The sequence below is a fragment of the Anolis carolinensis genome, unplaced genomic scaffold (assembly GCF_035594765.1).
Source record: "Anolis carolinensis isolate JA03-04 unplaced genomic scaffold, rAnoCar3.1.pri scaffold_11, whole genome shotgun sequence".
In the NCBI taxonomy this organism is placed as follows: domain Eukaryota; kingdom Metazoa; phylum Chordata; class Lepidosauria; order Squamata; family Dactyloidae; genus Anolis; species Anolis carolinensis.
This window is the reverse complement of record NW_026943822.1, coordinates 19,890,311-19,917,757: the sequence shown is the minus strand read 5'-3', so window position 1 is coordinate 19,917,757 and position 27,447 is coordinate 19,890,311. Positions and strand designations below refer to the sequence as shown.

General features: G+C 43.7%; 1 protein-coding gene across 3 annotated transcripts in view; it reads left to right on the top strand.

Moving 5' to 3' along the window:
- Positions 1-27,447, top strand: part of hcn4 (hyperpolarization activated cyclic nucleotide gated potassium channel 4) — an 83,985-nt gene that overhangs the window by 46,836 nt on the left and 9,702 nt on the right. For 2 of the 3 annotated variants that reach the window (XM_008121016.3, XM_008121017.3), the window contains exons 3-6: positions 5,384-5,545; positions 15,585-15,803; positions 26,767-26,913; positions 27,067-27,307. In XM_008121016.3, coding sequence (XP_008119223.2) covers positions 5,384-5,545; positions 15,585-15,803; positions 26,767-26,913; positions 27,067-27,307 — 769 coding nt within the window. The remainder of the gene's footprint in view (positions 1-5,383; positions 5,546-15,584; positions 15,804-26,766; positions 26,914-27,066; positions 27,308-27,447) is intronic. The other variant, XM_062963456.1, reaches the window with a different exon arrangement.

Sequence of the window (27,447 nt, the reverse complement as noted above, 5' to 3'; positions counted from 1 at the left end):
GCATACAATATATTATACAACTACGGTATATTGCAATATTATTAGTAATATTGCATGTAATATAAATATACAATAGATTAAACTGCTGAACTGCTGAACTTGCTGACTGAAAGGTTGGCATTTCAAATGCAGGGAGCAGAGTGAGCTCTTGCAATTAGCCCCAGTTTGTGCTAGCAGTTTGAAAACATGCAAAATGTGAGTAGATAAATAGGTACTGCTTCTGCAGGAAGGTAAAAGCGCTCCATGCAGTCATGCCGGTGACATGACCTTGGAGGTGTCTACGAACAACGCCGACTCATAAAAGAACACCTCTGTAGTATTTGGTAGACTTGCATCTCCTTTTCCATGAGATATACCTTAGCTAGGAGCCCCCGGTGCCAGCCACATGACCTTGGAGGTGTCTACGAACAACGCCGACTCATAAAAGAACACCTCTGTAGTACTTGGTAGACTTGCATCTCCTTTTCCATGAGATATACCTTAGGTAGGAGCCCCCGGTGCCAGCCACATGACCTTGGAGGTGTCTACGAACAATGCCGACTCATAAAAGAACACCTCTGTAGTACTTGGTAGACTTGCATCTCCTTTTCCATGAGATATACCTTAGCTAGGAGCCCCCGGTGCCAGCCACATGACCTTGGAGGTGTCTACGAACAACGCCGACTCATAAAAGAACACCTCTGTAGTACTTGGTAGACTTGCATCTCCTTTTCCATGAGATATACCTTAGGTAGGAGCCCCCGGTGCCAGCCACATGACCTTGGAGGTGTCTACGAACAATGCCGACTCATAAAAGAACACCTCTGTAGTACTTGGTAGACTTGCATCTCCTTTTCCATGAGATATACCTTAGCTAGGAGCCCCCGGTGCCAGCCACATGACCTTGGAGGTGTCTACGAACAACGCCGACTCATAAAAGAACACCTCTGTAGTACTTGGTAGACTTGCATCTCCTTTTCCATGAGATATACCTTAGCTAGGAGCCCCCGGTGCCAGCCACATGACCTTGGAGGTGTCTACGAACAATGCCGACTCATAAAAGAACACCTCTGTAGTACTTGGTAGACTTGCATCTCCTTTTCCATGAGATATACCTTAGCTAGGAGCCCCCGGTGCCAGCCACATGACCTTGGAGGTGTCTACGAACAACGCCGACTCATAAAAGAACACCTCTGTAGTATTTGGTAGACTTGCATCTCCTTTTCCATGAGATATACCTTAGCTAGGAGCCCCCGGTGCCAGCCACATGACCTTGGAGGTGTCTACGAACAACGCCGACTCATAAAAGAACACCTCTGTAGTACTTGGTAGACTTGCATCTCCTTTTCCATGAGATATACCTTAGGTAGGAGCCCCCGGTGCCAGCCACATGACCTTGGAGGTGTCTACGAACAACGCCGACTCATAAAAGAACACCTCTGTAGTACTTGGTAGACTTGCATCTCCTTTTCCATGAGATATACCTTAGGTAGGAGCCCCCGGTGCCAGCCACATGACCTTGGAGGTGTCTACGAACAATGCCGACTCATAAAAGAACACCTCTGTAGTACTTGGTAGACTTGCATCTCCTTTTCCATGAGATATACCTTAGCTAGGAGCCCCCGGTGCCGGCCACATGACCTTGGAGGTGTCTACGAACAACGCCGACTCGTAAAAGAACACCTCTGTAGTACTTTGTAGACTTGCATCTCCTTTTCCATGAGATATACCTTAGCTAGGAGCCCCCGGTGCCAGCCACATGACCTTGGAGGTGTCTACGAACAACGCCGACTCATAAAAGAACACCTCTGTAGTACTTGGTAGACTTGCATCTCTTTTCCCATGAGATATACCTTAGGTAGGAGCCCCCGGTGCCGGCCACATGACCTTGGAGGTGTCTACGAACAACGCCGGCTCTTTGACTTAGAAATGGAGATGAGCACCAAGAGTCAGACACATCTAGACTTAACGTCAGGGGAAACCTTTACCTGAGGCACTAACACTCTTTGACAGGGAAGACTAAATGACTTGTGAAACTGCAATTCCCATCATTCCATGGCACTGAGCTATCGGAAGTTAGTGATATAGACCAATTTGCCAAGCCCTGCTCCCTGATCCTGTGATCTTGATATACTGTCGGCCTTTGGCTGATAACCTTCACCTGCTTTGCTGAAGGAGACCTTGTCTTCTGTCCTTGCTATGTGATATGGCACATCTTTCGTAAATGTAAACCTCCCTCCGCTTTGCTCCATCATGATCCACCGGATCCTTGCCTCTCCATCAGTCACTGCTTGGATGATTTCTCCTCTCTTTGCCACAATTAGGAGGCACTTTGTTTCCTAGTTATAATTTTAAAAACTCAGAGAGTTCTGTTGCTGCTCAAGAGAGAAACAGGACCCCATTTTTGTTCTATTTTCATCGTTACCCCTTTAAAAGGGTTGCAGGAATGTATGCTTTTCAATTTTGTGTTCAGAATCTCATGATCATTTAAGGAGGCTGTTGGAATAAAGAGGAAAGTGTTTCTTTTTTTAAAAGTTTCCAACATTAAGAATAGTTGAACAAATTATATCAAATAATTGTCCAAACCTGCAGCTTTTTTTTTTTTTATTAACAGGCAATATTTGACCCCGGGGTCAGGTTATCATTTTGTAACAATGTGTGTGGGAAATGAGCTTTCCGCCAGCCTTGAAAACATCTTGGGAGAGATAGAAACTCCAATCTAGAAACCTGTAAGACAAAAATATTCTTATTGTTGCCTCCCCAAATAAGCCTGTAGTCTGCATTCATTTTCAGTTTCGAACCACAGCTTTGACGCCCCATCACCCTCCTTGCTTTTATTATATTTTAAATGAAAAAGCAACAGATTTCCACCTTTTTTGTACGAGAGGAAATTCTCAACATTATGCAATCAGGCTCAGATCTTCCTGCTTCAATTTATGTAATGCCGTGCTGCACAATAGGAATCGAAGAAAAGGGCATCTTTAGCATTTTTAGAGGAATTCCACATTTCTGGTTCCTTTAGAAACGAATAAATAAACAACTTTGGAGACACTGAAAACATACACCAGCGATATTAAATCTAACTGCTTTGTGGAATAGCTGGTTCGCAATTAATTGTAATTACAGAAATTGGAGAGGGAATATGTCATTTACCAGTACTTTGTGTTAGTCACTTAGCTAAAAATACTTAACTAAGGGTGCATCTGCACTGTAGAATTAATGCAGTTTGATGCCACCTTAATTACCAAGACTCAGTGATATGGTATCAAGGGAGTTGTAGTTTGGTGAGCCACCAGCACTCTTTGGAAGAGAAGCCTAAAGGGCTTGAAAAACTACAGCTCCATGGATTCTGGGCTCGGGCTGTGGAGCAGGCAGGAGAGCAGCTACAATGAATCACTGCAATGAATCACTCTGACCAGGAGGTCATGAGTTCGAGGCCCGCTCGGAGCCTATGTTTGTCTGTCTTTGTTCTATGTTAAAAGGCATAGAATGTTTGCCTATATGTGTAATGTGATCCCCCCTGAGTCCCCTTTGGGGTGAAAAGGGCGGAATATAAATGCTGTAAATAAATAAATAAATAAATAAATTCTATAACATTGAGCCATGGCAGTTAAAGTGGTGCCAAACTAGATTAATTCTACAGTGTAGATGCACCCTTAGTAACCTCTCCTGGCCTAACCCTTTGCTCCCAATTATGATGGAATGTCATACAGAAGGTTTTGGGGTGTTACCATTGCAATGATAGTGCCAAAATTGGGACTTAAGCGGCTGAGAGGGGAAAGAAAAGGACCTGAGACTGTTAGGAATTGTGGGAGTTGAAGTCCAAAACACCCAGTGGGCCCAAGTTTGCCCATGCATGAACTAGTGGCTTGGGTACTGAACCAATTCCAGGCGCCAAAGCTGGCTTTCAAGGAGCTCTCCAAGGTACTGAACTCGCTTGGGAGGTAGAGCTCAGGACCACGGATAGCTCCGTATCATGAGATGTGATTTGGAGGCAGAGGGATGGAGGAACGGGGTCTGCCTGCTTTGAGAAGAAGAGTACCAATCACTGGAGCAAGGCAATTGCCTGGCAACTGTTGGGGCCAGCTGGGATGTCTATGTAAATAAATCAGCAACGTTTCCAACGCAGCAGCCCGGCTCCGCAGCGCCAGTTTCTCCCCCGCTAAGCAGGCGATCCAGCCAGGCTGCCTTCCTGCCTGAGAGGTTTCCGCCATCCCTTATTGCCTGCGGTAGGGAAACACAGCTGCGGTGCCGGCATATCCCCGTGTCTCGGGAGGGTGCAAGGCGGTTGTGCCCTGGAAAACCCCTCTGTTTGCAAACCATGGTGAAATAATTCTGTTGCATTTACACTTCATGTTGAGAAAATGGCATAGGATAGACCTAGACTATACCAAGGCAGTGGGTTTATTCCTTTGCTATGTACGCCTGGTACTTAGTTGAGCAATGAATTAGGATGCCGTTGCAGTTACCTTTCCCTTTGGGAGGGCAGCATAGGATTTTCATGGGAACCATCTGCACTGACTATTTAATGCAGTTCAAAGCCAGCTTCAGATAGCAGCAGCCAGACAACAAACTCCGACAAAAGCTCATGAAAAAAGCCTTTAATGTACATCAGGGGTCCGTGATTTGTATATATCATTTGGGCCTCAGATTGGTTCCAGGATTTCCCATGTAGTCGTTTGAACCATTTTCTTCAATGCCAGTTTGAAATTGCATCAAGTGGTCAGTGTAGATGAGGCCATGGTGTGCAAAATCAGTAGACTTCCTTCTTCGATAAGTAAGGTAAAGGTAAAGGTTTCCCTGATATTAAGTCCAGTCATTATCTGACTCTGGGGGTTGGTGCTCATCTCCATTTCTAAGCCGAAGAGCCAGAGTTGTCCATAGACACCTCCAAGGTCATGTGGCCGGCATGACTGCATGGAGCGCCGTTACCTTCCCGCTGGAGCGGTACCTATTGATCTACTCACATTGGCATGTTTTCAAACTGTTAGGCTGGCAGAAGCTGGAGCAACAGCGGGCACTCACTCCGCTCCCAGGATTTGAACCTGGGACCTTTCGGTCTGCAAGTTCAGCAGCTCAGTGCTTTAACACACTTCGCCACCGGGGCTTCGATAAGTACAGATGAATTAATTCACTAAGCAATCCAGCATAGTGTTGACAAAGACTACCTCAGGCGTAGTCTTGTGAAATGAAAATAAATATATGTGTGTGGCCAGTTGCCTTTCACAGGCAATTTTGTGTGTTGCGACTTCCAGAGCATGGAATTGCCACTTTCCTGGCCTACAGCTCTCCGAATTGGCTTTTGGATAATGGGAACTGTGCAAAGTCTCCAAAGCCAGTGCTGTCAGGTTTGTCTTTGTGTGTCATGGGACTTGACTGATCTTTGCGTTGGTCTCTCTTCTAGATCTTCCACATGACCTACGACTTGGCGAGTGCTGTGGTGCGGATTGTGAACTTGATCGGCATGATGCTCCTCCTGTGTCATTGGGACGGCTGCCTCCAGTTCTTGGTGCCCATGCTTCAGGACTTCCCCGACGACTGCTGGGTCTCATTGAACCGTATGGTGGTAAGTGCCTTCCCATCTCACAACTATACTTTCTGCGTGAGATTGAGCAAGATACTCCGAAATACTCCATATGGGTGACAGAAAGAGTGGTACTTTTTCTTCCTGATGGGTCAGCGCCCACATTGGTTTCATGTGCAATATTATTTACAGATATGATGTATACAACTATCTCAGAGTCATCTGCAAATCCAGATATTTCACAATCTAAGAAAAAATATATCCAAAATTAAAAACACTTTTGATCTCCTAGAATTGTGTCTAAAAGATACTCATTGTGATATTGATCTGAATCCAAATGAGTTTTAATTTTACAATAATTCCTACTCAACAGGGATTTTAATAAATTAATGTAGACAAAGGGATTCTTAGTGCATATCTCTTGGCTACATGTCTTCCAGTTTTCATCTGTGAGTTGATGGAGGGCTTGCTATTACAATTGGAAATCATCAAGGGAGATTAATATAGATGGCTTGCAGAAAAACGAGTCTAGGGTCTAGATCCAGGGAAGTCATGCTACCTCTCTATTCTGCCTTGGTCAGACCACACTTGGAATCACATTGTGTCCAATTCTGGGCACCGCAATTTAAGGGAGATATCAACAAACTGGAATGTGTCCAGAGGAGGTTGACTAAAGTAGTCAAGGATCCGAAAAACAAGCCCTATGAGGAGCGGCTTAAAGAACCAGGTATGTTTAGCCTGCAGAAGAGAAGGCTGAGAGAAGACATGATGAAGGCCATGTATAAATACATGAGGGAAAGTCATAGGACGGAGGGAGCAAGCTTGTTTTCTGCTGTACTGGAGACTTCGACACGGAACAATGGCTTCAAATTTCAGAAAAGAAGATTCCACCTGAACATGAGGAAGAACTTCCTCACTGTGAGAGCTGTTCAGCAGTGGAACTCTCTGCCCCAGAGTATAGTGGAGGCTCCTTTGGAGGCTTTTAAACAAGATGACCATCTGTTGGGGGTGATTTGAATGTGATTTTCCTGCTTCTTGGCAGGGGGTTGGACTGGATGGTCCATGAGGTCCCTTCCAACTCTATGATTCTATCATTCTAGATGATCATCATCATCATCATCATCATTTAATTACTTATTAATCACCCTCCATCCAAGATGCTCTAGGCGATGATGAACTACCTTGTCCTGTATCTCTTCTTTCAAATGTAGACCCTCCAAATTCTATTGCCCTACAAGTCCATCAGCCCTAGCCAATAATGTCAATAAGGAAGGATGGTAAGAGTTGTAGCCCAGAAACTTTTGGTGAGCCATAGTTGGCTTACTGAGTATCAGGTAATAAAAAGAGGCAATTATTTATAAAGAAAGATAAGGCATATCTGACTAACCAAAGCACTAGAAACACAACACAAAAATCTAAATTGGTATCATCAAAAAAGGCAGGCTAGATCAGGGCAGATCACAGCCTAAAAATACTTATGTGTTAGCTTTTCAGAGGAAAGAGGTTATGTGCATCCTTTATCAAAGGCAAGTGTCATGGCTGGCAGAATAAGAGGGAAAGCAAAGCAAATCTAGCAGCAGGGATGGTAGCCTGTAGGTTGAGGTTTGTGAGAGATTTATTTTTTCCTCCTGTTGAGTTCTCTGCTGCGGGTCAAAGAATGTGCAAGATGTGTGAGCGCTGCCTGGGGTGAAAGACCTGCCTGAAATCGGGAGATAAGTTTAGTTCTGTGGAGAAGCAAGTGCGTGTCAGAGGAAGGGGGGATTGGTTGCACCCAGGGCCTGATCCAGCTTCCAGATCATGGAAACAGAATCCAAGGATACAGGACTGGTATCTGGTTTAAGATATTTTATAGAAGATACTTAAGATCTCAAGGCAAGGGGGAGGAATCTCAGGGCGAGAGTTCTACCATGAAAAGTGTGTTTGTGTACTTTCCTCCTTTGTTAGACTTGGTGTATTATTTCTGTTGTTGCTGTTGTTAAATGAATGGCATACTCTATGCAACTGTAGCCAATGTTTAATATTGCCTGTTTATTGGTGGTATTATTGACATCACCATAGCCTACCCTCCGTGACCATATCCTCTGACTGTCCTGAGTTGTTAGGGATAATCCCAATTAATCCTCTTGTTAAAGATGAGTAAAAATGTCCCAGCTTCTATCCATGTTATTAACAGCCATTATGTCCAAGCTCGGAGTCCCCGGTAGTGCAGTGTGTGAAAGCACTGAGCTGCTGAACTTGCAGACCGAAAGGTTGCAGGTTCGAATCCGGGGAGCGGAGTGAGCGCCCGCTGTTAGCTCCAGCTTCTTCCAACCAAGCAGTTCGAAAACATGCCAATGTGAGTAGATCAATAGGTACCGCTCTGGCGGGAAGGTAACGGCGCTCCATGCAGTCATGCCAATGGCCACATGACCTTGGAGGTGTCTACGGACAACGCTGGCTCTTCGGCTTAGAAATGGAGATGAGCACCAACCCCCAGAGTCGGACACAACTGGATTTAACGTCAGGGGAAATCTTTACCTTTACCTTTACTATGTCCAAGCTCAGGGTTAATTTTTGAAACAAATCTCCCAATAATAAGATTAAAGGCAGCTAGCAAGAAAATTAAAAACAATACAAATCTATAGAGCTCGGTGACGACGATTGGACCAACAAGAATATAGTCATTTCAAGGTGCTCTTGGGAGTATTCTTGCAACAAATACAGCAGCTGAGAACTAAGTGATAGAGTTCCCACACCTAAAGAAAAAGAGCAGGCAAAGTTACCAAGGGAATGCAATTCCAGCAAATTGTCAAAGTGTGAATTATTGTCAGTGTTTCAGCCTGTGCAACCCATTTCTCTTCGCCTGAGAGGGTCAAGGTGCTAAATTAATGGGATGGAATGAAACGGGAGAGACTGGAGTTAGCATAACCAGGCAGAAAACCTACTGCCACAAATCAAGGAGTGAGATCTTACATCCAGTCTGTGAAGTGCAAACCACTGCATTTAAACCACAATCACTGTGCCGTAGGGCCACGTGTATGTCTGCTTCTGCAACCCTGAGCTCAACAAGGGCATCCCCCATTGGACAACGTGTTCGGCTGGGCAACTTATGCAGGACACCAATAGGATCTGGCTACGATCTTCAAAGCCAGCTCATCACATTTTTGATGACAATCCTCTCCAGGCATTCATTATCCATGGATAATCTGGGTGTGTGTGAGGATCCATCCCTGGGCAACTCCACTCATTATCCATGGGTAATGACTGCCTAAATAGGACAAATGTCACTCCCCATTACTGACAATGTCAACCGCGGTCTGTCCAAAGTGGTAGAATTGATTGAGCTCATTGGCACTGAATAGGCACCCGACGCATCTCGTTCTAAATTGCTTGTGCCAGGAATGCCTTCATTTACCTTTAAGGCTCATCTTACACCATCTTGAGGTTACTCGTGTTTCCCTCTCCACAGCAAGGGAATACTTGTATTTATTTATTTTCACAAATGAGGAAATACATTTTAAAAGAATACGTCTAGACAGGGGATAGGACCAAAATATTACTCCCGACCATTAATAGCCTAGCTTGCTGCCCACCTAAGCAGCTCATCTGTGAGTATTCTAATATTCTAGGTACCGCTTAATGTGGGGAGGTTAATTTAACTTAATTTACAACACCATAAACCTTCCAGCGGTGTGCGAAGAACAATGAGGAAGTGCTACCATCAAAAAAGACTCGGTGTCACAGTGGATGATGAATCAGCAGCTCTCCCTGTGGCTGCAATCGAGCATACCCTTGTGAAGCTGGAAAATGTTAAATTGCCTCTATTGTCTGTCTGTATATGTCGTATGTCTAATGGCATTGAATGTTTGCCATGTATATGTGCATTGTGATCCGCCCTGAGAAGGACAGAATATAAATACAGTAGAATCTCACTTATCCAATGCTCACTTATCCAACGTTCTGGATTATCCAACGCATTTTTGTAGTCAATGTTTTCAATGCATTGTGATATTTTGGTGCTAAATTCGTAAATACAGTAATTACTACATAGCATTAATGTGTATTGAACTACTTTTTCTGTCAAATTTGTTATAAAACATGATGTTTTGGTGCTTAATTTGTAAAATCATAACCTAATTTGATGTTTAATAGGCTTTTCCTTAATCCCTCCTTATTATCCAACATATTCACTTATCCAACGTTCTGCTGGCCCGTTTATGTTGGATAAGTGAGACTTTACTGTACTGTAAATAAATAAATAAATACATTTTTTAAAAGTGGAAAGTCCTGGGAAGATGAGAAGAGGGGCATTTTCCTATTTTTCTTCTTGATTGTCTCTGGCAAAAACAAACTGTTACTGCCTTTGCCAGCTTGACCGCACTCCAATATTGTTTGGCCACACATGTCCAAACAATAAATATCGGTGAGCATGTCCTCTTATTGCAGGCAGGGAAACCATTGGATTGCAACAACCTTTAACCAACATAACCAAGAGTGAAGAATTCTAGGAGCCGCAGTCCAACAAACTCTGGAGGACCACAGGGTTTCCACTTGTGTTTTACAGACAACCCTTGGAAGGTGGGATGGGCTAGCTGTATGTTTTCCCTTGCTGCAGGTAGCTTTGAAAGTCTTTTTCATTTATTTGCTTTGAAGGATGAAATGTGCTTTGTGCAGTTCAGGGGAAACAGAAAGTGAAGGTTTTATGACATCAGTGCTCTGGGAGGCAAAGGGCTGTAAATGCCCAGGAGCACATGAGTATGCAGGAGACCGCTTGCCTGCAGCAACCTGACAGATGAAAAGAAGGATGGTGCACCAAGGCACTTTCCCTGTGGTTTTCCAGTCTGTTGTTTCCCTGGCACTGCCCGCTTCTTGCAGACTCTAATTGCTGTGGGATTTGGGGGGCTTGGAGTGTTAAGTTTTTTATTTTTGCAGACAAATTCCATGCTCCAGGGAGTGGCTGGAGATCTCTGCAGGGAAATATCCATAGCGTGGAAAAGGTGTTTTTCTTTGTTTTTTGGTCATGAAGAGGTAGTCCCCAAAAGTGACTTTTGCAAGCTCTGGATGCATCCGCTTGTGGAGAAGAGTCTCCTTGGAGTTCAGCACCAGTCCCTCATCTATTCACTGCCTACGATGAAGGACGGTTTGCCCTGTTATTCCAAACATGGTAATTGAATCTTGCTTCAAAACATACAATGGGTCAGTGTCTTCAGTTGCCCTTGAGGATAGCACCTTAAACATGGAGCTTACAGAGGTCTCTCATCTAACATCTTACCTTTAGTCTTCCGGCATCTACTGCTCTCAGTGACCACATCACTTTGGCTTAGGACTTCATCAGATGGAGCTGGGGAAAGCGGGGTAAATTGACTTCTACCTGTGCAGAATTGTCCTCTTTGCGTGTTATTCTGTCTTTAAAGAAGACAGAGAATATATTTTCCACAATCACACAAAATCGCCTCCTTCTGCCTCTAGCTCAACCATCCATAGAAGAGACATAAGGCATTGTTCTTGAGGCAGACACCACTTCTGTGGGCTTCTATATACTCAAGGAGACACAAGGCATTGTTCTTGAGGCAGACACCACTTCTGTGGGCTTCTATATACTCAAGGAGACACAAGGCATTGTTCTTAAAGATCCCATCCCATGTCTTAATAACTGCTTTCTCCTATTTCCATGAGCATTGGAACCTCAGAAGATGATTTATCCCCAGCTCAGTCCCCACCCCACACTTCTGAAACACTTCAGACACTTCACACAAAAAACTGGTGGAAGTTTGCTTGTGTTGTACGAAGGAATCCATGCTACTTCATCTATTCATTGTTTAAGAAGTGTGTGGGAACAGGGGAGGACCTTGCACGTGATGAAGTCCTTACAAAAGGTGTGGATCTAAAATTCCCTGCATATAGTCTTTGACCATCAATAGTTGACGTTCTCCAAATCATTGCAGGTTCTCCATGAAGTTTCTAAACTGATTCCATCCACCTCATCTTGCTGATGGTTCCTCATGGAGATGAAGTTCCATGACTAAAAACAGCAATCTGGATTAGCTCAACTCCAGCTCGATTTATGGCTCCAGGCTTGCTTTTTTTTTGGGTTTATTCTCCAATCTTTTGGTTCACACAGTCTGGGCTTTTGGTGACTTTTCTAGCCCTACCTGGAAATGCCAGAGGTCAAAGCTGAGAGATTTCCATTTGCAAATGCTATAATATATTGAAACATGACTTTTTCCTTGTACCCGCCAAGCCTAAGCACCGAATGATCTGCAGTTGCCCCACAGGTTGTAGTATCCTGGTTGTATGGTGACTCTGTGCCTCATTTTACCAAGAAGGGTCCTCCATTTGAAATCATGTAAGAGGAGATTGTCCTTTATCTGATGCCTGGTCCTATGAAGATGCCTATCAGTGGTTAGTGACCAGAGAACAGACAGGCCACAGTCTCACTCATGACAATGAGGTGCATTTCTTTTTGATTATACTCTACAATGAGGTGTATTTCCGTTTGATTATAGCAATTATTATGCTATATGCATCCCTAGCCATTAATGTATGCACATTCTATGCAAATGTGTGTCCTCTTTTGACCTCCCTTTTCTGCTGATGCGTGCCCTCCTATTTTGGGAGCTGATGAGTGGCACCCCTCCCAGCTCACCTCCAATGTGAAGGGCAGATTTTGGGCCCCTCTCCTTTAGGAACTAGGTGCATGGGCACCAAGCCAACACACCTCTCCTCCATAAAAGCAGCGGTACAGATGTGTCATCCGGCTTCAGGAACAATCTGTTCATTAAAATCGGGATCTATTTTTGAAGTGCCAAATTTCCGTCCTGGACACTGCACACATGACGGATGGGAGGACGGCATGGACAGATCGTTGCCACCTTTTTCAGAGCTTGGAAATGAGTAACTCGTTATGAGTAACTACACACATGACATTATAAATAGTTACATGTCATTAATTGTGATACAATTAGCAAGGACAGACAATGCACAAACAGAGGTAAAGGCTTTTCCCATCTTATTTTCGGCATCTTAGAGGCTGTGCTCGACTCTGGCCACAGTGGGGTGCGGTCGCTCCATCTTCCATGTCGAGGAGCTTTGTCATCCTTAGACATCCTCCAGATTGATGTCATTAATGGCACCTTTTTATTACCTCCCTGCTAAAAGCAGTACCTACTTATCTACTCTGCTTTTGATCTGCTAGGTGGGCAGTGAGCTGGGACTGACGGCGGGTGCTCACCCCAACCCGGGCTCGAACTGCTGACCTTTTGATCGGCAGGACCTTCCACAGCTAACAGTTTAGCCTGCTAAGCCCAGCCTGTAAAGCTAGACTTACATATCTGGTCATGTTTACTTCTTCTTTGTGTAGTTTGTGTAGGCCATCAGGTCAGAAAGCTATCAGGTCAGAAAACTGACTCCCAGATCCCAGACACCCTACCTACCCTCCACTTCACAGTTGCATTGTTGAGTTTTCATTCTAGTGTGAACTGTCCCTCTGTGTCGATGGTGTCTGCAGTTGACTCTGCTCCAATCATTGTGTGGAGCCTAAGTCACCATCTACACTGCCATATAATCCAGTATCTGATCTCAGTTTGTCTACTTCGAACTGGGTTATATGTCAGTGTAAACTCAAATAATCCAGTTCAAAACAGATAATCTGAGAGCAGATACTGGATTATATATCAGTACTAGCTGTGCCCGGCCACGCGTTGCTGTGGCGTTGTCTGGTGGTGTCTGTATTTTATAGGCAGTGTGGAAGAGGCCTAAGTGAGGCCTAACTTTTCCTGTCCCCTGGGTTGAGTGGGTTGCTAGGAGACCAAGTGGGCAGACCTTAGCCTTCTAACTGGCAGCAATTGGATAAAAACAATTATTGCTCTCCCTCTAATTAGGACTTTATTTTTCTTTTCTTTTTGTTGTATCAACCTAGAGGCATGGATGAGGGGTCGTGCTGTCAATTTTCGAGGTCGTGGGGTGTTTAGTTTTGTTGTTTTGTCGGTCGCCAGGATTCCATCACTCTTTTATATATATAGATAGTTGCAGCCTGAGGTTTGCTCATCGTATTCCAGTTGAACTACTATAATGTGCTCTATGAGGGACTATTCTTGACATGTCTTTGGAAGCTGCAGCCAGTGCAAAATGCACAGCCACACTGGAGTGCATGTAGGATCTTGGCCATAATGTCCCATCAGTGTGTCTTTGTGTGCCGAGATGTGGAGATATGAATAGAAATGTCATTTAAACAACCATGTGCTCATGTTTCATGTAGTGGGTCATGGGGGCTGTGTATGCCAAGTTTGGTATTGATTCATCATTGGTGGGAGTTGCAGTGCTTTCAGGAAGTGAGTGAAGGTATTGCAAGTCCCATCATCCATGGTCCATCCTCCTCCAAACCGCACCAGGGTGTAGAGTTTCAATTTAACACAATGCCAGTTAATGAAAGAAGAAGTGATGGAAGACATGTCTCTTTGATTATGAATGGAGTAGCAATACATTAGTTCACACACACCCCTTATCTATATACCAAACCCTATACTAGTTGACCGTGGATAACTGAAACCAAAGAATGTGATCCCATAGATAAGGGGGGTAAATAATATTTGTGGATCTCTATTGACTATGAGTAACTAAAACTGTAGGAAGAGAACTTGTAGATAAGGAGGGAATATTATAATTTGAAACAGACTACGCAATATCTTTCTGGAAGATCGTAAAACTATATAAAACAGTATCCAATAGACCCCAGAAACATGGTGAGGCTGTGTGATATCATAGGGTGATGCTGCATGTTATTGGGAGTGTTTATTGTAGAATGTGTGTGCACATGTGTCTGCAAGAGCATTTTTATATGTACATATATTACGTGAAAAAGCCTGTCTTTTAAAAGAAAAGTGCCTGTGGCTCCTCACCCCAAATACAAGTGCTTGTGCAAAGATGGGATTTCAAAGTTCAAACAGCAACATGCCTTCTGGAGCCACAGTTGCTTCAGCATTTGGTTCTTTAGATCTTGTTGGACTTCGACGCATCGAATCCTTAGCAGGATGGGGATTTTGGGAGTTGGAATTCACAATAGCTTGAGGAGAAAGCATGGTTCTTGGGCATCTCTATTCTTAGGCAAACTTTGGCCCTCCGGGTGTTTTGGACTTCAACTCCCACAATTCCTAACAGCCTACCGGCTGTTAGGAATTGTGGGAGTTGAAGTCCAAAACACCCGGAGGGCCAAAGTTTGCCCATGCCTGCTCTATAGTTAGCATTGCTTACAATGGGGAGGACCTTGCACAAGAAGGTAATATAGATCTACTTCCAAAAGAATGTAAACACGATCCCTTATTTGCCTGCATTTGTCAGCAACAGGATACTGGCTTCCATGTCCCAGGCAATTGCATTTCAGGAAATAAAAAATGTCTAGTAACATACCCTGTTTCCCCTAAAATAAGACATCCCCAGAAAATAAGACCTAGTAGAGGTTCTGCTGAATTGCTAAATATAAGGCCTCCCCCGAAAGTAAGACCTAGCAAAGTTTGTGTTAGGAAGCATGCCCGCCAAACAGAACACCAGAGCTTGCAGGATCGGTAAATGTACATACCATAGATGTACATAACATGTACATAAATGTACATAACATGGAAATATTGGTAGTCACAAGAAGTTCTTGATGGGATTCACAGTTTGTCTGGTTATTCTGGTTTGTGATGACAACTACTGTACAGTATATAGTAAATGTTCATTTTTTGTTCAATAATAAATGTGAATTCTTCTTCATGGAAAAATAAGACATCCCCTGAAAATAAGACCTAGAGCATCTTTGGGAGCAAAAATTAATATAAGACACTGTCTTATTTTTGGGGAAACACGGTAGTAGGAATGGGGCAGAGAAGTTTTGTCACGATGCAGCTATCTCTGGATTCCAGATGTTGGCTCTGGGCATCATTTTTGCAACTAAAGTTGCAAAAAAAGAATGGTTGAGCATTTAAGCACAGGCCGGTGTATGGGATGGGGAGCACCAAGCACACAAAACACCACAAACTTCATGTGGTTGAAGGTCTGACTCTCGAAAATCTCCCAGGCTGTGTCCATCTTGTGTCTTGTAACCCATGTCTGTCTGTCTCTTTAGAATGACTCCTGGGGGAAGCAGTATTCCTATGCCCTGTTCAAGGCCATGAGCCACATGCTCTGCATCGGCTACGGACAGCAAGCCCCCAAGGGCATGTCCGACGTATGGCTCACTATGCTGAGCATGATCGTGGGTGCCACCTGCTATGCCATGTTCATCGGCCATGCCACGGCCCTCATCCAGTCCCTGGACTCCTCACGCCGACAGTATCAGGAGAAGGTAAGTTGTTTGCTTTCAGGATAGTGGTGGGATGCCTTAGGCACCCTGACCTAAAATTGAGGGGTTACATGTGCCCCCCTCTAATGTTGTAGAACACACAAGTCTCTCTTAGGGCAGTAGCTGTCTAGCGCCTTGGGGCTGAACATTTCTGGAAGTGGCCTTTGGCCCAGGTTTCCCCTGACATTAAGTATAGTCGTGTCTGACTCTGGGGGTTGGTGCTCATCTCCATTTCTTTTCTTTTTTTTTTCAAATACTAGCTGTGCCCGGCCACGCGTTGCTGTGGCAAAGTGGTGGTGGTATTAGTTAAAAATTGTTGTGTAATTTTTATTTGACGTTATTTGCAATTTTTTGCTAATTTTATTGTAAGTTATATTTTTATTTATTATATTTTATTATTTTATTATATAATTTTTAGTTATTTTCTTTTATTATAGTATTTTATTGTATTAATTTTTAGTGTTTTTTATTATTTTTTATTGGGTTGCTAGGAGACCAAGTTGGAGGAGCTTAGCCTTCTAACTGGCAGCAATTGGATAAAAGCAATTATTCCTCTCTCTCAAATTAGGACTTTATTTTTCTTTTCTTTTTGTTGTATCAACCTAGAGGCATGGATGATGGGTTGTGTTGTCAAATTTCGAGGTTGGGGGGCCTGTAGTTTTGTTGTTTTGTGGGTCGCCGTGATGCCATCACTCTTTTATATATATAGATATTTATTGAGCTTTTAGTCTTATACAATAAAATAAGATTACAACTAAAGAGTGAGAACATTTTGGTTGTATAGAAAATAGGAATATAAGGGGAAAGAAAGGCTAAGAGAAAGAAAAAAGGGAAAAAAGGGAGAAAAAAATTATATAGAAGTATATATTTAAAAAGGAAATTCTATCTAACAATAATGAATTCTAGAAGAAAAAAAAGGTAAAAAAAAGTTTGTTGACTTCCTTCTTACTTTGATAGTCCTATAATTTAATCCAGTCCATATATTCTTGTTTCAGTTCTGCTTCCCCTCTGTCTTCTTCTATTCCTTGAGATTGCATACTTTCAACAAATGAGGTCTATCTTCATCTGTTTCAAATAATCTTTTACAAAGTCCCAGTTAGTTTCTTTTTTGGGTAAGCCGTGGTTGGGCGTTAACCAATATGTAAGTCGGTCCATATTCATAATCTCTAGCACTTTGTGTAACCAATCTTCTTTTTTCGGTATTTCTGTTTGCCTCCAGTTCCTGGCATAGACTATTCTAGCTGCAGTAGCCAAGAAATTAAATAGAATCTCCTTGTTTTTGTCTTTTTCTATATCTAGCATCCCTAGTAAGAAATATTCTGGTTCTCTATGAATTTTCAGTTTGAGTATTTTCTGGATGCCTTCATTTATTTCTTTCCAATAATGTTGTGCTTTTGGGCAAGACCACCAGGTGTGGAAAAAGGTGCCCGTTTGTTGGCCACATTTCCAACATTTGTTGGAGACATTTTGGAAACATTTTGAAATTTTATAAGGTGTAATATACCATCTATACTGCATTTTAAACCAGTTCTCTTTCATGTCCTCATCTCCATTTCTAAGCCAAAGAGCCGGCGTTGTCCATAGACACCTCCAAGGTCATGTGGCTGGCATGACTGCATGGAGCACTGTTACCTTCCTGCCAAGGCAGTACCTATTGATCTACTCACATTTGCATGTTTTCGAACTGCTAGGTTGGCAGAAGCTGGGGCTAACAGCAGGAGCTTACCCGGCTTCCCAGATTCGAACTGCTGACCTTTGTCCCTAGAATAAGATTCCTATTTCTTCTGTAGTTGGTCCAGGGCTGTTGCAAATCCAGGACCAAGATACTGTGGAAGGAGATACATGGTCCCTCCTTTTGCAATATTCTCCTTTATATCTGCTTGTATAACCAAGTGTCACTGGTGGGATTTCTAGCCATTATGTAATGTTTTCCAGAAAATTAACCACATTGTTCTTTTTCTTTGGAAAATGTGCCATTTCTGAAAATGCATTTTTCTAGTAGACCGAGAAATAATAGGAGCGGTAAGCCCAACGCTGGTCCAATGGGGCCGTTTCATTCAAACTAATTAAATCAAATCCCGGTAGATCTCAGTGCTTTGGAATATATTTTTGGAGGCTAAAGATCAGAGAGACTGACTGCAGGATTCTTTTTGTGTGTGTCTCTGAGCAGCTAGTGTGTTTACTGGCTTTCCAAGGCATAACAGTTCCTTTTTTGCAATATAGTCATGAATAAGCAAATCTCGTTCTTTTTTTAATTTGGGACCTCAAAGGAAGCTTGCAGGTATCATAGCAAAGGTCCAATATATGGTATCCAACACCAGCAAAAACTGAAATTTCTGCAGCCTTCCATAGGACCAATAAACTCCCAAAAATATTTTTATGGGACATCAGAGTTGGGTGGGAATCCCAAGAGGGAAGATGGACCTCCAATCCTGACATTAGTATTAGATAAAGGTAAAGGTTTCCCCTGACATTAAGTCCAGTCGTGTCCGACTCAGGGGGTTGGTGCTCATCTCCATTTCAAAGCCGAAGAGCCGGCATTGTCCATAGACACCTCCGAGGTCATGTGGCCAAAGGCATGACAGCATGGAGCGTCGTTACCTTCCCGCCGGAGCGGTACCTATTGATCTACTCACATTTGCATGTTTTCGAACTGCTAGGTTGGCAGAAGCTGGGGATAACAGCTTAAGCAGCTGAGGGAGGGAAAGGAAGGTGCCTGAGACTATTAGGAATGGTGGGAGTTGAAGTCCAAAACCCCTGGAGGGCCCAAGTTTGCCCATGCCTGGTGTAGAAAATGCCAAGAGAGAATATATATCTTTGGATATATATTCTCTCTTGGATATATATCCTCCAAAACAGCAACATTTCCTAGCTCTTTTTTCCCCAATGCGCACAATTATGCTTTGGGAATGCGAAATAACCACAAGTTTCATATGTGTATATTTTGTCTCTCTGTGTGTCATTGCTTCTTATGATCCTGCCCATCTCATTCCACAGTAAAGGTTTTCCCGACATTAAGTCCAGTCATGTCCGACTCTGGGAGTTGATGCTCATCTCCATTTCAAAGCCAAAGAGCCGACATTGCCCGTAGATACCTCCAAGGTCATGTGACTGGCATGACTACATGGAACGGCATTACCTTCCCGCCAGAGCAGTATCTATTGATCTACTCACGTTTTCATGTTTTCGAACTGCTAGGTTGGCAGAAGCTAAGGCTAACAGTGGGCGCTCATTCCGCTCCCCAGATTCAAACCGCCGACCTTTTGGTTGGCAAGTTCAGCAGCTCAGTGGTTAAATCCGCTGCGCCACTGGGGGCCTCATATCTCCAGTAGATATAGTAGTACAGTAGAGTCTCACTTATCCAACATTCGCTTATCCAACATTCTGGATTATCCAACACATTTTTGCAGTCAATGTTTTCAATACATCGTGATATTTTGGTGCTAAATTCGTAAATAATTACTCCATAGCATTACTGAGTATTGAACTACTTTTTCTGTCAAATTTGTTGTATAACATGATGTTTTGGTGCTTAATTTGTAAAATCATAACCTAATTTGATGTTTAATAGGCTTCTCTTTAATCTCTCCTTATTATCCAACATATTCGCTTATCCAACGTTCTGTCAGCCCATTTATATTGGATAAGTGAGACTCTACTGTAGTATATGTGCTACCAGTAGATATAATAACTCCAGTGAACTGAGCTTGATCTGAGCTCTATCAGGCATTTCCAATGGATTTTGCTAGGTTTCAACAAGACGGGGGAACCATTTGACAATGTCCAGCGAAAGCTGACCATACAGCCTAGACTTAGGGATTAAAGATGTGTTTTCTAAGGTTTTTAAAAAACATTATTTATTCCCCTTTTTCCCTTTGGCCCTGACCCCCATGAATGTAAATTCAGGAGCGTGATGCTCCACCAAGCCAGCGATGTGTGAGCCAGTCTTTTAGGCATAAACAGAACCCTTCAACAATGTCACGTTAGATGTCTCTCTGGATTCACTGCAGAGAAATGTATTTCTCCAGCCTGTCGGCATGAGGATATTCATCCAAATGAGAGGGGAAAGCATCCTGTTCCCTTCGGGAGGCAGTGGCAAGGAATAATGCATCACGAAACTAATATTTACTTCCAGTCTTGCTGGAGCTTGAATAGCAGCTAGTTGGAATGAGGACACTTGGTGACTTGGAGCTCCACCATTCAATTAAGTCTGCGGGGAATATGTGTCCAATCCAATGGAAGATATTTTCAGCAGAGCTGTGCTACTTTCAACAAGTCTGTGGCCGAAGGAGCCAATGAGGATGCGGGAAGGATGGTAACAGGGAAGGAAAAGGGGGGCACTAAGCGGCCGGCTTAAAGCCCTCCCCCGGCGGTCTATTGGTAGAGCAACGGCTTGCTATTAACAAGCAAATTGCCTTATCAAAAGCATGGCTACCGGGATTGACTCAAACCTTTAATAAAAAGCCCCCTGCATCTCAGGTGGTCCTTGCCTCTTTTAAAAGCTCACCTGGAATCCTTTGGGGGCACCGCTGCATGAATGAGATGCAAATTATACCTGAGCTCAGAAGGCACTTTGAAGAAGTAATTGCATTTACAATTCCAAGAGTAAATAATCATCATCGTAGTTGCAATTCTAAAAAGAACTCTGTGCTTTTGGGTGTTTCTTGCAAGTAACAGAAACAGTAATTACAATTGTTATTTTCCAGCCCGTCCATGTATATGCGCAAAGACCTATCCTGGTCAACCTCTGGCAGAAACATATCACAGAGCTGCACTGGAGAATCTAGAAAATACCATAGAGAGGACACCTCTTAGAATGTTTGGAGGGCATTTTCTAGGTCCTCCAAACTGATTCTATGGTTAACTTCTGTTGGACGTTATCATCCAACCATAGAATCATGGGGTTGGAAGAGTCCACAATGGCTACACAGTATAATGCACAGCAATAGACTAGTGCTGGAAGTCCTAGAAAATGCCTAGAGAACCATGTGATGTTCTTTGTTCACCTTTTCATCAGGTAGCACTTCTGAAAGTAAGAAAAGTTAGCTATGCTCCAAGGAGACACTGAACTGATCCATTGTTAACTTATTACCAGACTCTACCTTAGTTATAAGTCTGGTTGTAAGTTTAACCCGCTGCTGAACTTGCTGACCAAAAGGTTGCCGGTTCGAATCCATGCAGTGGAGTGAGCTTCCACTGTTAGCCCCAGCCTCTGCCAACGTAGCCGTTTGAAAACATGCAATGTGAGTAGATCAATAGGTACCACTTCTGTGGGAATGTAATGTCACTCCAGGCAGTAATGCTGGCCACATGACCTAGGCAGTGTCTACAGTGTCTACAGATAACACCTGCTCTTCAGCTTAGAAATGGAGATGAGTACCAACTCCCAAGGGGAAACCTTTACCATAAGTTAACAAGGGATCAGTCCAATCTCCCTTGTTAACTTACAACCAGACTCTTAGTTATGGAGCCCTCAGTGGCGCAATAGGTTAAACCCTTGTGCCGGCAGGACTGCTGACCAAAAGGTCAGCAGTTTGAATCCAGGGAGCGGAGAGAGCTCCCTCCATCAGCTCCAGCTTTCCATGCAGGGACATGAGAGAAGCCTCCCATAGGATTGTAAAACATCCGGGCATCCCCTGGGCAACGTCCTTGCAGATGGCCAATTCTCTCACACCAGAAACAACCTTTGCTCAACCTTTGCTCCTCTGGATACTTTGGACTTCCAGAAATCCCAGAAATTCAGGAAGTTAAGGATTTGGAGGACCAAAAACTGAGCTAGCTAGCATAGCCAAGGGTGAAGAATTATGGAGAACTTCTGGAGGGACACACATTTCTCAGCCCCAGGCTGACGATCCCCGACAACAAATTGCCCTCAGAATCTCTGCCTGCAATGAATAACACAGAGATCTATATTGGATTGCCTTATATATCTGGATCTTCTTATTATTTACTCTCAAACCTCATCCTTTCCTCTCTGTGGATGCCACCACCACTGGGCCGTTTTGCTTTGCCAAGAGTGCTTTGAAGCCTGTTGTCAATGAGAAATAAATGTTTGCAAAGTTCTTAAGACTCCGGGGACCCTTGCTGCTTTGGAGAGGGAAGCACGCACGGGTCCGTGCTGTCATTCCTCATTTGAGCATCTGCAAGAGCCTGCCAACCTGTTTGAAATAAGAGGCATCAAGGAGGGAGAAAAATAGTGCTTAGCAGGTAGAAGGTTCAATCCAGTGCAGTCACATCTCCAGGGGTTGATTTGTATTTTCGTGGCTTTTCAGTTTGGTTTACTGAAATTCAGAGACGAGACGGAAAAACAGCCAGTCCACCTGCCCTAACTGTTGGTTTGTTTTCTAGAGGTGGTATGTTGTTTGACTTTCAGGCTCAACTCAACTGCATAAGTAGGTGGCCACCAATTTGGAGAGGTGGCAATGCAAATAGTGTGCAATCGAATGTACTATATATATATACATGTATAAGTCCAGGGCAGGTTATGGGGGAGATGATGGATATTGTTATGATCTATGCTTATGTTGAGGGTCATTCTGTGTGTCGAGTGCCACTCAAGCACAGCACCATTGGAGAGAGAGGGCCGGGGCTTCTTTTTGCTTCTCCTAAACTCTTGCCTTTTGCCAATCTATTCAGAGAATGGGGTGGTTTCTTGAGTGGAAAAATCCACTCAAGTTTTTGGGGATGGTTTTTTGGGCTAAAATTTCTAGACGTGTACATAAGTATATAGGGTAAGCTGGAGTCCTGGGACATGCTGTCAACTTAACTCTGACTCACATGAGCAGTTTTAGTGTTCAAACATTTGCATAAGGAGGTAACCAGTACCTTCTTTTGCAACCAGTTTCCCCATTTGCCCACATCGCCACTCTGTCCTGCTGTACCTCATGACTATAATGATTGGAGCCATAAGCCTATACTTCTGTACCACCAGCAATTTGTGAGATTAGCCATAATATTCTCTGCATTGGCTGAAGTGTTAATAATAGATGGAGCTTACTTAATTCTGTATCCAGTGTCAAGAAGGTTCAGGACTGGGCAATGTGTGTCTCTTGACGGAATTTCAAGTGCTCTGCACATGCAAACCCTTGAGACCCCTGGAAATTACTCTGCCATTCTTGTTGGACTGTGGAATGAAAAGGAGAAGGAATATATATCTCCTTGTGAAAGAGAATGTAAAAAGGTAAGACAGAAGAGAGGAGTGCTAAGGAGTAAGGGAATGGCCTTAGAAGGGGTGGATTCACATTAGAAGGGGTGGGATCATGAGTCCTAAAAGGGTTTGAAGGGACATAGCAACGACAGGAAAGAAAAGAAAGATATTTTGGAGAGAGGGAAGAGGGGGAAAGAGGCAAGTTTGTGTTGGAGGGAGAGAGAAAAGACGAGAAGTGTTAAGAGAGAAGGGAAGAAATGGATGAGAAGGACTAGAAGAAAAGGGATATGAAAGAGAAGAGGTGTGTGCTGTTGAATGGCTGGAATCACTGGGTTGCTGTGAATTTTTCGGACTGTATGGCCATGTACTAGAAGCATTTTTTCCTGACGTTTTGCCAACATCTGTGGCAGGCATCCTCAGAGGTTGTGAGGTCAGTTTGCTATGCAAGTGGGGTTTATATAACTCTGGAATGGCCAGGGTGGGAAAAAGAACTCTTGTCTGTTTGAGGCAAGTGCGGATGTTTCAACTGGCTACCTTGGTTAGCATTGAATAGCCTTGCAGCATCAAAGCCTAGCTGTTTCCTGCCTGGGGGAATCCTTTGTTAGGAGGTGTTAGAGGCCACCCTACAAATTCCACAGATATATAAACCCCACTTGCTTAGTTTCCAACAGGTCTCACATATGGCTCTGCAGAGACGTTCCCTCTCCTTCCATGGGATAGGAAAATCCTTTACACATGCCCACTCCAGGCAAAAGCATGCGAAGAGAACATAGAAAGGAGGATCTCTTTAAAGACAAGCTTTTATTCTGAGCAAGTACTATTACACACTAGCAACAGAGAGTATTCCTTCAAACATTGTAGCAGTTGTGTGTATTCAAATCCTTTCCAAGCCATGGTGACTCAAAGATGAGCCTATCATGGGGTTTTCTGGGGTGAGGGTATGTGACGTTAGTTGTGGGTTTTCATGGCAGTTATAGACAAAGAAACAGCGTATGTGTGTGAGAGAGAGCTGGGAAGTGTTAGGGAGGAATACACAGGGGTTTAGTTTGGGCTCCATCTACCCTCAACATCCAGCCCCAATAGATTTCATCTGCCTGGGAACAAATATGCTCAGAGAGAAACAAACATTCCCGCCCATCTGTCCATAAACAGCAGTGTAGCAGATTTCCCACTGCTCAGATTCAAGTAGGAAAGCGGGGGAATATCTGAATTTCAGGCCTTGCCATTAGCATTCATGAATATTGCCAGCCCTCTCCTCTGTCAGCAGCTGGAGACAAATGGCAGTGAAATTCCAGGAAACCCAACCAGCATCCCCTCGGCATCTGTGAATACGTTATGCTCTTCTCCCTGATCTCTGACCCTGTGAAGCGGTTAGCATGCAAGGCATTGCCAGAGCGGGCCATCCTTCCTGCGGATGAGCAATGGCTCTGTTTACAGAGTACGATGCATAATAAGCATTTGAAATTATGCAAGAATGGAGGACAGGTGGTTTTGCAGAGGTGGTGAACTTCAGTTCCTAAACTTTATCTATCTCAGCCAGTTCTGAGAGAAGGTTGGACTGAAAGCAGTGCTGGGACTCGGGCGATCCTTTGGCCAAAATCATTCTTTATTGCCTGTTTGCCTTCCTGCTCGGTTTCAGGGCTCATTCCAGCGCCATGTTTCGCTTGGGAAATACAGATGGTTTGATATTTCAGACCTAGTGCCCAACACCGGCCATCAATGATATTGGCTGGGGCTGCTGGGAATCCAAGCTGAACTGCCTCTGGAGGGTCTCATTTCCCCACATCCATGCTGCACGGATAATGAACATTGTGTCGTCAAAGGCTTTCATGGCTGGCATCACTGGGTTGCTGTGTTTTCTGGGCTGTACGGCCATGTTCCAGAAGCACTTGCCTCGTTTGCAACAGACCTCACAAGCTCTGAGGATGCCTGCCATAGATGTGGGCGAAACATTAGGAGATAATGCTTGTTATAATTATTAATTATTATTATAATTAATTATTGTTAAAATTGTATTTTTTACTTTAATAATGTGTTATTGTGTTGTTATGTAATGTTTGTGTTGCTTTTATGACTGTAAACCGCCCTGAGTCCCATCTGGGAGATAAGGCGGTATATAAATAGTATTATTATTATTATTATTATTATTATTATTATTATTATTATTATTATTATTATTATTATTATTCTGGAACATAGCCATACAGCTAAGAAAACTCACAGCAACCCATAATGAATGTTCACAAACCCTCATCTCAAACTCATAGACTTTTTGCTTGTCCTGTTTGCGCCCAGATCGTTTAGTTATGGCCAGGTCCTGACCAGAGAAATTGTTATTAATGCACATTTCAAGAGTTTTGAGCTGTAACATGCTGGTATGAGGGAGCCTGTTCTTTTATCTTTGGCCCCACTCATCACTGGAAGGCGGACCCTGTAAAGGTTTAGAAGTAAATCTGTCCTTTTGTGTTCAAAACAGGTTCCCTGCCCTTGACATAAGCTGTATTTCCAGTGTGTCAACACCAGTACATTTGGCAAACGAGATAAAGGGTAAAATCTTGCCCTTCCCAGTAAACTGAGGCAAAAGCAAACTGCTGCATCCTCTCTTAGCTTGTATCTTCTTCCTCATTGATAGTTTATCATCTTGAACAGATGTGGATGTTGCTTGGCTACACAAGTCCCAGTTACAAACTGTGAAATGCTGAGGGTTTTGCTGGGAAACTGAAGACCAAAACAGGAACTTTTTCCAGCTCTGTCCATCAATAGAGGATATAATGCTTACATTGCGCCAGGATCGATCCTCTTCCCCTGAGCTCTAGGGTTCAGCCTTGGGCCACAAGCCAGGCCAGTCAAAAACTTCATCCATTCTAATGAGCCTTTTCTTGGCAGCCTTCTTAATTAGTCATACAGAGCTGTGTGCTGCCTGGGTACCCTTGGGCATGTGCAAAGTGCTTCTCGCGCACCACTGAATAATTATAGCTCCCCCCACCCCACCCGCCCACCCGATGCCATGGAAAAGAAGTGCTTTAAGGTCATGGCATCTGGGTATTCTTGAGACTCAGGGATTCTCTGTTTTTGGAAATTCTGCCGTGTCCAGAGGTCTCATTTTGGGGGAAAGTAGGGCAAGGTCAGGAGGAGCCAAAGCACGTCAGGACCCAGAGCTGAAATTCCTTTCTGCAAGGAGTTACTGCCAATCCTTGAATCATTGCTCTGTGCAATTTTGTTCAAAGCGTCTTGTTAAGCTATTTGCTGCATGTTGCCTTTTATATGTCTCCCCTTCCAAAGGAGAATGATCTAGAACAGGCATGGGCAAACTTGGGCCTTCCAGGAGTTTTGGACTCCAACTCCCAGCATTCCTAACAGCCTCAGGCCCTTTCCTTTCCCCCCTCAGCCGCTTAAGTAGACACTGACTACAAAATGGAGTCCTGAGTCTGAACATGCTCAGCACAATCACATGTCTATGACCCTCCCAGCTTAAGCGGCTGAGGGGCAAAAGGAAGGGGCCTGAGGCTGTTAGGAATGCTGGGAGTTGAAGTCCAAAACTCCTGGAATCCCCAAATTTGCTCATGCCTGATCTAGAATAACAAAAATAAGCTTTGGAGGGGCGAAGATCATCTGTAGGATTTCAAAGCACAGTTCTATGGAGGATCTAGAGATTCTTAAACCACATCAATCAAATCTGCAAACAATCAAATGCACAAAAGTTTAAACCTCCAGATACGGAGGGCTGACTATATAGCATTAAGGTTCACGGGTAACACGTTTTATCGGAGTCGGGACACTTTAATGAATGTATCCGTTTGCTGTTTTCTTCCCGTGTAGTACAAGCAAGTGGAGCAGTACATGTCCTTCCACAAGCTTCCGGCGGAGATGCGCCAGAGGATCCACGATTACTACGAGCACCGCTACCAAGGCAAGATGTTTGATGAGGAGAGCATCCTGGGAGAGCTGAGCGAACCCTTGAGAGAGGTGAGCAATGCTGGAATGGGGCAGGCAGCTGATACACCATCATTATATATTCGACTGATGATGTGTTCGTTGATTGCTTATTCTCGATATTACTGAATGAGAATGAAATTGAACGAGTACAGTGACTTCACCGGATCCTCTTTCTCCCGCCAGGAGATCATCAACTTCAACTGCCGGAAGCTTGTGGCCTCCATGCCTCTGTTTGCAAATGCAGACCCCAATTTTGTCACATCCATGCTGACTAAGCTGCGTTTTGAGGTGTTCCAACCCGCCGACTACATCATCCGGGAAGGGACGATTGGGAAGAAGATGTATTTCATCCAGCACGGGGTGGTCAGCGTGCTCACCAAAGGCAACAAGGAGACCAAGCTGGCAGATGGCTCCTACTTTGGAGGTAAGCAGGTCTTTCTATGCTGTTTACGCTTCTTTTTTCTTTTCTTTTCTACATTGGTTCGTTACCACTTTATTGGAGAAGAAGTCAACAAACAAACGAGTGGTATGTGAGGGAATGTCTAACACATGAAAAGTACCATG